The sequence below is a fragment of the Varanus komodoensis genome, unplaced genomic scaffold (genome assembly GCF_004798865.1).
Source record: "Varanus komodoensis strain SLA01 unplaced genomic scaffold, ASM479886v1 scaffold36, whole genome shotgun sequence".
Lineage (NCBI taxonomy): Eukaryota > Metazoa > Chordata > Lepidosauria > Squamata > Varanidae > Varanus > Varanus komodoensis.
The window spans coordinates 7850966-7860877 of NW_025335873.1; the positions used below are offsets into that span (position 1 = coordinate 7850966).

At 58.3% G+C, this 9912-nt stretch overlaps 1 protein-coding gene across 3 annotated transcripts in view; it reads left to right on the forward strand.

Moving 5' to 3' along the window:
• ST6GALNAC4 (ST6 N-acetylgalactosaminide alpha-2,6-sialyltransferase 4) overlaps window positions 1–9692 on the forward strand; it is a 12540-nt gene extending 2848 nt beyond the window's left edge. Inside the window, exons 2-6 of one of the 3 annotated variants that reach the window (XM_044439828.1) lie at window positions 1248–1311; window positions 4422–4607; window positions 5230–5642; window positions 6256–6363; window positions 7191–9692. In XM_044439828.1, coding sequence (XP_044295763.1) covers window positions 1300–1311; window positions 4422–4607; window positions 5230–5642; window positions 6256–6363; window positions 7191–7380 — 909 coding nt within the window. In that variant the 5' untranslated portion in view covers window positions 1248–1299 and the 3' untranslated portion in view covers window positions 7381–9692. Of the gene's footprint in view, window positions 1–1247; window positions 1312–2875; window positions 2948–4421; window positions 4608–5229; window positions 5643–6255; window positions 6364–7190 lie in introns of those variants that run through there. The other 2 variants (XM_044439829.1, XM_044439830.1) reach the window with 2 other exon arrangements.
• The last annotated feature ends 220 nt before the right edge of the window (window positions 9693–9912 follow it).

A 9912-nucleotide genomic window follows, 5' to 3' on the forward strand; every position in this document is an offset into this window, starting at 1 on the left:
CGCGCGCCCCCCGGGACGGGCGGCGCGGCTGCGGGGGTCACGCGCCGCGCCCTCCCCGGGCCGGAGGCGCCGGCTGGCCTTCCGCGCTCGCCGCGCGCCCTTGGGGACGCTCGCCTGCATTCCGGCACGTATCCGCCGGCAGGGTCGCTTGCCTCGAACGGCGAGCCCCGGCAGGGGCGCGTCCGAGCGGGCCGTGGAGAAGGGGCATCCTCCCCCGCGGGAACCCCGGTCCTTCCGGGGGTAGATCCTGGCACGTGCTTTTTCCCCGGCGGCGGGCTGCGGGGCTCCACTGAATCCAATGGATCGTGATTAGCAGCATTGATCTGGCGATGGAGGGAGACGGCGGAATGGAGCAGCATCTTGCAGTACGCGCTGACTCAGGAGCACCCGGGAGAAAAGTGTTCCGATGGAACACAAAATAAAGGAATCAATCCGGCACAGAGGTCAAGCGGTCCATCCTCTTTGCGCTTCCTTGTTGGCGTTGCTTAGCCGTCCCGAGGCTAATCGTGGGCCTGGGGGAAGCTCCGCAGCGCAGCCCTCCTCTGGGCTCGCCCAAAAGCAACGGAGGCACCATTCATCTGAGTTCTGGGTCTTTCTCCAGGCAAAATTGTCATGGTTTGCTCCAAAAGAGGGAGGAGCAGAGAAAACGTATGGGGAGGCATGGCCCCCACATCCCGCTCTTGGCTGCGTGCCCATCTGGGGGAGCAGCTCTCTGGGGTTCCCAGATCAGCCCACTCAGCCGAGGGAAGCGGAACCTAGCGGGTCGCAGCCACCGGCTTCCCCAAACTTCACCTTGCTCCAGAGCAAAGCACCTGGCCCTCCGGACCATTGTGTGGGGCAGCTCTGAGTGAAGGGAAAACTGGAGTGGACTCAAGTCCCGGATTCACAACCTGAATGGTGCGCATCACAGCCCAATGTGCCTAGAGCGGGGCTGCCAGGGGAAAGCAGCGACAATCAGACAAGATCAGGGAAGTCCACCCATATAGTCAGAGGCCGTTATTTTGTGTTACTGGTGCTATTAAAATGTTTGGACTGGGAATTCTGCATGGAGCCGGGGACAGGGCCGAACAGACTTACTGGGAGGTGTAGCCACAAAGCAGGGTTGCTTTTCTGCTCTCCCTTCCCTGCCTTTTCTGCCTGCCCAGCGCCTCCCTAAACCTGCAAATACTTCTGTGCTGTTGAGGTGTCACTGAGAACTAGCCCCACCAACAATCCCTTTCTCTTGGTGTTTGTGGTTGTTCTTTCAGGGCACTGCCTCAAGGCCCAAAGCTGATACATGGCTGATAAGAGGTTGAGAGGATGCAGGCGCTTGTAAGTACAGAGTGTAAGAGCTGCAGGAAGTTCGGGCGGGGGGGGGGGTGCCGCTCTAGCTTTGTCCGTTTGCCTCTTCCACACATGTGCATGCTTTTTCCTCTTGGCCGCTCCGGAGGGGGAAATTCTCAGCAACACACGGTCCGGTCCGGATGCATTTCTGTTGCCTTTTGCCAAAGACGTGGCATCGCAGGGAACATGCTCATTTGCCTTCCTTGCTCACCTCGATCCTTCGCTCCCCGCACCGGGCTCCGCGAGGCTTCTTGGCAACAGATGGGAGCGCAAGGGGAGTTTTCCAGTGCTCTGTCCTGTTCTTCCTACGGAGGAAACCGGCTGGCCGGGCTGGCCGCTGTGCGGACAAAATGCCGGAGCGTTTGAGGAGGCCTTGGTCCCACCCGGCTCTTCGCCCCTTCGTAGAGTCTCCAGCGAAACGGAATTCCCATCCGCGTCTTCGCTGCCTCGCCGCCGTGGTTCCAGCCTCACACTTAGCCGGGCTAAGCCAGTTACCGTGCCTGACACAAGCCTCTTAAAAGGACTCTGCTCCTCACCCACTTAGATCACGGAACAAACGACGGGCCACGGATGGGGAGCTGGGGCAGTGCCAAGGGGCTGCACCCGATACCCTGGCCTGGTTTGGATGAAACATTACGCTCCGGAGTTCGTGTTGAGCACACGGTTTCCATTTGCTCAGGGAAACCAAATATCCAGACTCGGAAAGGCAGAGCTTAAGTCAGAAGGAGGCAGCCAGGGTCTGTACCATCCCCTTATGCCCAGAAGACAACAAGTTCACACAAGATCTAAAGGGGTACTGTGGGTTTGAGTCTGCTTCATGAAAAATCTAAATCCGTAACCCACAGCTCGATCCTGGTTTGTTTGAACTAACCAGCATTTAAAGCCGCTCCCCCCCCCCCCCGGTGACATTTGAAGTGGGGTTTTTGATGCTGACTCTTCACATTTCTAAGCATGGGCGGTGCTGGCTGGGGCAGATGGGAATTGATGTGCGTAACAACTGGAGGGCAGATGGAAGAAGAGTAATTTAAACAGATTAAAGCTCACCTGAGTTTGGATAGAAGAAGAAATTTGTTGACAAATGGAGGCAAATATATTCCTTGCTATGCCAGGAACGTGACTCTCAGAAACGTGAGGCTGAACTCATCTATTTGGATTCTGTGGATCATCCTGCCTGGGGATTCTCTTCTCTGGCCAGTTGCCAGATCAAAGCCTTCAGGAAATTTGATTTTTAGTCAGGCTTTAGTCCAGAGCAGATCAGGCCTCTCCTGGGGGTGATTTCAAGAGGTTCCTGAGGATTTCTGACTCCCCAGTGCAGCCTTTCCCAACCTGGCCCCTCCCAGAAGTGCTGGGGGATGTTGGGAGTTGTAATCCAAGACATATGGAAGGACACCAGTTTGGGGCACAGAGTTCTTTCCAACCCCTTCCCCCCTTCTCAATCTGGCCCAAATTGCAGGTTCGGATGGGGAAAGAGGCAGGCCAATCACCCAGTACGTGTGACTCGGTGTTCGGCCGCTGAACCCCAAATTCCTGGGCTGGGCACGCGCACAGAGTCACTCTTGTTCCTTCATCCTGAGTCTGTCCTCCATCCAGCCACTGGCTCATCTTTTCGGCGGACCTCAGTCTGGTAAGTATGCACCATATTGATTCTGTCATCCAGACTGTCCGCCCTCCACCCGGTTTGCATCATTTCCAGGCGATCCGCTTGAGCAGGAAGGGGTCAAGAAATACACGTACAGAACAGTTGCTCCCGCCCACTTTCGAGGTCTCTCCTCGCGGACGCTGCATGTTTTGCAGCGCTCAACCCCAGCACCTCTTGTGGAAAGCAACCGGCAGTTGCCTCTGGCTTTTGTGACACCTACCCTGCAGTCAGTTTGTCCAGGATCTTCTGAACTGCAGTGATAAGAGTTTTGGCAGGATCTTCTGAACTGCAGAGATAAGAGTTTTGGCAGGATCTTCTGAACTGCAGAGATAAGAGTTTTGGCAGGATCTTCTGAACTGCAGAGATAAGAGACATGCCACATTTGAAGGAAAGGTATAAAACTTGATGGCGAAAGTGGCGACAGGGGACACGCCTGCAGGATGTTTTAGTAACTCTAGCGCCACGCGCAGAGCTCTTAGACAGATGTGGCCAGCTGTCTCACACAGAGTTCTTCTACTGCTGCTCTGCCTGGACATGACACCGGTGCCAGGTGCAATCTGCCCAATGCGCGATCCGCGTTAGACAAGCAGACAGGGCAAGAGGCCATGCCGTGGGGTTCCACCAAATCCCCCAGCAGCTGAGGCAGCGCCGGGTGTCGGGTTTCCCCGCTCCAGGCGTCTTGACTTGGCTGAAGGCCTGGACCTGGGCAGTGACTCATGGAAGACAAACATGAAACACCCGGCAAGCTCAGATCTTTTTGGTCAGCAGGATGACGCGAGTGCTTTGGAAACCCAGGGAGCGTGGCCTTATTTCTTAGGGTGGGCTCTCAGGGTGAGGGTCCACCGGGGGGGGGCTTAGGGCTGCCCCCCAAGCGTGGTGCTTCACGCCCTGCACATTGAGAGCACAAAGACGAGGAACGGACGCCCGTTCTCCCAAGGGAAAGGAGAGTGATGCAAAGCCCGTTAGGTGTGGGAGACAGCCCTCCTGGCCAACCCAGCTTCCCAGAAGGATCCAGAGCTTTTACACTGGGGCTCTCGCAGCTCAGACTGGCCAGCTGGGAGCATTTCGCGTGCTGGGAGGGAGTCTCCTGACCGTTGATTTCGGGGCGCACGGGAGCAGCTGCCAGGCTTCCCTCTCTCTGTTCAAAAGGAAACATGTCTCGGCGCCTCAAACCCTTCAGTAAGAGCTTTGAGCTGAAGCAGGCTGGAATGATTCGGAATGGGGCCCGGAGAGCTTTCCGAGTGGAATGCAGCCTTCAGACTCGAGGAAGCTTCTGTACCCCCGGCAGGGGCGGGGGGGGGGCTGGTTTCATGGGCGCATGCCACTCCCCCAATATTCAGCCCACACCTGCCTCCTGTAACGTGAGCTGTGGCAGCTGCTCCTGCTCTCCCGCCATGGACGGACGGACGAATATCCACCCGTCCGGCTGCCAACAGAAAACCTCCCGTCTCTCCCGCAGTCCCGCCTGTTCTTGACGCTGGTGGTGGTGAGCGCCGGCTCCCTCCTCTACGTCCTGCTCTGCCCACACTTCTGCATCCCGGCGTGTTGGCTCAGCTGCCGGCGTCTGGAAGAGCAGGAGAGGCGCTTGCTGGCCGTGCCGGGGGCCATGCGGTTTGAGGGCTACATCAGCATCCCGGACGGGAAGGTGAGTCCAGCTGCGGGTCAGGCGTGGCGCAGCCTCGGTGGGGCCCGACATGCTCCTCCTCGCTGGCCGGCCGGCCAAGAGTTGCCAGTCAGTAGATTCCTACAGCGTCTTAAAAAGCTGGTCGGCGTTCACTGTAGGTCAGGTGCGCTTTGGAGGCCCGCCCAATGCACCGCCCGCCTTTTACATGCTTGCTTATTAGATTTATACCCCACTTTTCCCAAGAGCTCAACGCAGCTCGCATCCTTCTCTTGCTGCTCTCCGTCTCGTCCCCACAACAACCCCGCTGTGAGGTAGATTGGGCTGAGAATCTGTGACTGGTCCAGAGTTGCCCGGCCGGCTCCATGGCCCAGTGGGGCCCAGTGGGGCCTTGAACCTGGATTGCCTGAGCCCCGGAGCGCCACTCTCAGCCTCTGTGCCACGCCGACTCTTCGCAGACGCACGTCCAGCGTCTCCGAAAGGGGCAGTCCTGGCAGAGTGCAAGCTGGTGCGAAAGTATCCCCCTTCTTGCTCGGCCTCACCCCCGGATCCCAAGGGGACAACGAATTAGGCAGGCGGGTGATCTGTGCCTCCACCCCCCGCTTCCGTGGGCCTGCCCTGAGGACCGGTCCCTCTCCCCCCACAGCCGCTGGCCCATGTCCCGTGTCGGCAGTGTGCGGTGGTCTCCAGCTCCGGGCAGATGCTCGGCTCCCGCTCGGGGAAGGAAATCGACGCGAAGGAGTGCGTGCTGCGGATGAACCAGGCCCCCACACAGGGCTACGAGGCCGACGTGGGCAGCCGGAGCACCGTGCGGGTGGTCTCCCACACCAGCATCCCGCTCCTGCTGCGGAACCAGTCCTACTTCTTCAAGCAGTCCCGGGACACCATCTACGTCATCTGGGGTCCCACCCGGCTGATGAGCCGGGAGAAGGTCGGCCTGGCCTACCGGACGCTCCTGAAGGTGAAGGAGATGTACCCCAGCCTGCGCCTCTACACGCTGACGGAGAGGATGATGGCCCGCTGCGATGAGCTGTTCCAGCTGGAGACGGGGAAAAACAGGTGGGAGATGCCGGGGGGTTGTCCCGAGGGGCAGGGGGCCCGGGCAGGAGGGCCCCGCCCCCTGCAGGACTCCGGAGGGCTGGATGGGCGCCCCCTTTGCGAGAAGCGTGTACTTCCGTGGAGACCAGGATGGCGCTTTCTTGCCATGATCTCCCCAGCGAATGCTCAGGCCCTTCCCGCGTAATCCTAGCTTCCGCTCTTCCGCGGCTGGCACGTATCCCATCAGCCACTGCCCCCGAAACTCCGACGCACGGTGCATCGCTCCCTGCCTGCATCCCCTGCCTCCTCACTGGCGCACACATACAACCCTCTCGTTCCACAGCTGCCCACGTTCCTCAGCAACCGGTACAGCTCGGCATAGTTCCACACCCTCCTGCTTTGCAGGGGGTGGGTGGAACAGGTGGCCCCCCGGCCTGCGCACCCACGAGAGACCCCTCCCCTCCTGCCTGGGTGAGCCAGGGCTGCTTGGTGGTCCGGCGCCTAGACATCGGTCAAGCCCGGAAAGCCAACGGTGGGCCCGGTCGCCCAGCCACACCTCTTCCCCGCCCTGGCTAGCAGAGCCGCCCTCTGTCCTCCCGGCACGCAAGCTGACCCCGTCTTCTCCAAACCGCAGGATGAAATCCGGCTCCTTCCTCAGCACCGGCTGGTTCACCATGGTCCTGGCCCTGGAGCTGTGTGAGAAAATCTTTGTCTTCGGCATGGTGAGCGAAAGCTACTGCAGGTACGGCCGGGCAGCGGTGGCCCTCGGCTCCGTGCTCTGGGCAGGCGGCTTGCCCTCTGCCCCCACGAGATCCCGCCGAGGGGCTGCGTCCCGCACTGGGCTGAGCTGACCCTCCTCTGTTTCCGTGGGTCTGTGCTCCGCGGGATGAGCCTCGTGCATCTCAGAGGCCCTGGGCAGGTGTTCCCCCATGCCAATGCCCACCTGTGCTCCCAGGTGGGCTGACAGGAAGACCACTGTCGCTGTCTGTATAACACGGGCGAGTGGGGAGGGGCGGAAGGGGCCCCCCTTCGGGCCAAGCTCGTTGAGGCTTTGAGGGACAAGAGCAGTGGTTTAATCCAGATCCAGAAGCTGATGGGAAACCTGGCAAGGATAAGGCATGGGTGGAGGGGGGAGGGTGCGGCAGCATGCGAGGAGGAGATAGCGAGCGCTTCCCTCCCCAGGGGCAGTCCCCACTGAAAAGTCCACCCCCCTGCATGGCGGCTTCCTGTCGCATCCATGGACGGGTCCATCGACGGGGTCTCCGGAAGAAGTCCGGGCCTCTGGGGCCCTGGAGGATGGGGGTCCCGAGACTGAAAGCAGGATGCACTCATATGTATATTTTAAAAGGGTCGATGCCTTAAAAGGTTCCAGCGCCCTTTAATCAGCTGAGCTCAGCTTTCCCCAGGCTGGGTGGTGTCTGACGTGCTCAGGGACGTTTCCCCCTGGGTCGGGGATGACGGCCTTCGGTGTCCTGTGCACTCGCTCTTCCGCGTGGTCCAGGCAGAACCGATGTTGCTTCTCCAAACGTGCCGCCCTGTTGACTCGTCTCGATCTCCTGTGACCGGCAGGGACAAGAGCCAGCCGTCGGTGCCTTACCATTACTTCGAGAAGGGCAGGTTGGATGAGTGCAGGATGTACCTGGCCCACGAGCGGGCACCTCGTGGCGGGCACCGGTTCATCACGGAGAAGGCCGTCTTTTCACACTGGGCACAGAAAAGGAACATTGTCTTCACTCACCCGTCGTGGCTGGACGGGTAAGGGGGTTGCGCCCCGCAAGGCGTCGCACCAGCCTGGAGAACCTTCACGGGCTCTTTGGGGCTTGAGGAACAACTTGGGAAGGCGTCTTTCTGCAGCAGATGCCCTCCAGCCGCGACCTGCAAGCCCCGCTCAGGCGAGCTACAAAAACAGGAATGACACCGCCAAGATCACGTGTGACTTGGCCCCTGCTGTTTCGTTTTCGTTTTTTCCAACGGCCAAAATCAAGGCTGCTTCACTCTGGTGCAAACCGGGCGGTGAAGCCATGGCCTGTGCTATTTTGGCTCTGTCTGCGACTTTTTCCATTAAACACTGGACTCGCAGAAGTGCCCTTCTCATGGATTCTCATGACCCACCCCTGGCTTTGAGGGCGACCCCTTTCCTGGAGGAAGAAACAGATAGGAAGACACACAAGATACAGAAGGTATCTGTCCACTGGGACTCCAGCTGGCATATGGTGACCCTCTTTCCTTGTTTGGGCTTTTCCTCCAGGTTTGTCCTCTACAGTCGAAAAGGAAGCGGGTGTGTGTGTGTGTGTGTGTGTGTGTGTGGTTTTACAAAACACTGACTTCAAACCCTTCTACTTTCAAGGTCTATTCGTCTGCATATGAAGTGGCAGCTTTGCATTTGCTCTCGCTTCCTCTCCTTCCTGTTTTCTTGGCCACTCCTTTACATTTCCAACAGAGAAGCAAAGCCTTGTTCTGTCTTTCTTTCTTTCTTTCTTTTCGACTTCCTGTGCCCGGCGTGGTGTTTTGTCCTTCTTGAAGCACCCGGGGCGGGGGAACACGGAAAGGCCTCTGGTCGTTCTCACTGGTCAAGCATCGTCCTCGCTGTGATCATCTCCGGTCTTCTCCGTCTGAGGCTTGGCTCAGCGGAAGGCATGCTCGGGAACAGGGGGGCAAGGATCTCGGATCTCGCTGTGGAGTGGTCGTCTGGAGACTGCACAGCCTGCAAACGTTAGATTGTGTCGTCACCCTCCTGATGGGCAGTTGGGTTGAGGAATGTCCAGAGCGTCCCAAGAGCCTTGCCTCTGCCCGGGCTGATGGCCCAGCTTGCAGGAGTGAGAGAGATGACCCTCTTTTTAACCCAGGTTTCTTGTGCCTGCCCGGGGCCCCCTTGGTGCTGAGCGCCTCCCTGTCTCTGCATGGTTGACGTCCCTGTACCACACCTCATCTGGCACTTTCATTCTCACAGGGGTGGCTAAAGCCTTTGAGAGTGGCTGTCCGACATGTCGGCCTCGCAGAAAACCCACAGCTCCGTTGCGTGGGAATGCTTAAGAAGGGTGGGAGGGATTGGGAACCGGGAAAGAGGAGGCACGCTCCCCACACCTCGCCCCATGTGAAGGCCTCGTGAAAACCCCTCTTGGTCTCATGCACACAAAGCTGCCACTCACGTCAAAGCCTTTCGGCTGAATAGCAGCTTGGAGGCGTTTTCCGGATTGAGGCTTTCAAGGAATAGAATTCCCGGAGAGGCAAGCGGTGTCGCCCGCTGCAGCGAAATCCTGCAGTGCTTTGAAAAGGAACGCATTTTCGTTGGCACGGGCTCTTGCGGCATGTTCCCCCCTTCGTTAGAGAACGTGCTCGTTAGGACCAAGATGTGGAGAAAAGGGCTCGCCCGCCCTTCCCATGCTCCCAAGGTGGATCTTTCCTCCACACCCTACTCTGTGGCTGCTTTCCTTTCCTGTTTCTTTTTTCCAAATGCCACTGTGCATTTTTGGGTGTTGGTCTCGTTCAGTTTGGGTGGGAGGGAGGGAGGCGAGAGCCTCTGTGCATCGCTGGCAAAAGGAGCCGATGCAACATTTCTCATCTCAAGGGGGATCTGGGGAATTTGGACTGCTGCTATTCTCCCAGAGGCAGCTGGAGTGGGCCAGGGAAGCCAAGAAGGCCAGCTCAAAAGAAAGATCCAAAACGAAAGAGGCAGGGGGTGATTTGGCGTGTGAGGGAGAAGGAGGTGCGTATTCATCCTGTCTTGAACCTTTGGGCAGCTAAATGGATCTGTGCACGGAGGTGACCCCAGGACTGAAGCTGCAGTGGGGAGGCTTCGTGGGTCGGGTGTCCCGCGTTTGTAGAAACGGACTCTGCAGGTCTGGATTCTGTGCTGGTTTAGACCAACAGTAAAGGGACCGGCAGGACAGCCCTGCAGAGTTGGCAGCAGGACAAAGGTGCAGAATCGAGGACTGGGCCTAAAGTCCGAGGCACGTTTCCACACGCCCGTGTGCCCATCTCTTTTGCACACATCTAGCCGTTCTTTTGCGGCCTTTGTTTGAGCATCTCTGTATCCATGCCAAAATTATTTAATAAATGTCACTCCAGAAATTCTGCAGTGCTGTTCAGTTCGTTCAAACCAGACAAAGGTTTTTTGTTTGTTCTTTAACCCTTCCATTCTTCAGTGCAATTTCTGGCAAGCAAGCACTCTTTCCCTATTCTCACACGGAAACCGTTCCAGATTGTAAACTCCTTGGGGGCAGAGACCTGCTTTTTGTAAGTGCAATGTAAAAACAGATTTCTCAGCCAGCCATGGGGACCATGTCCAGCA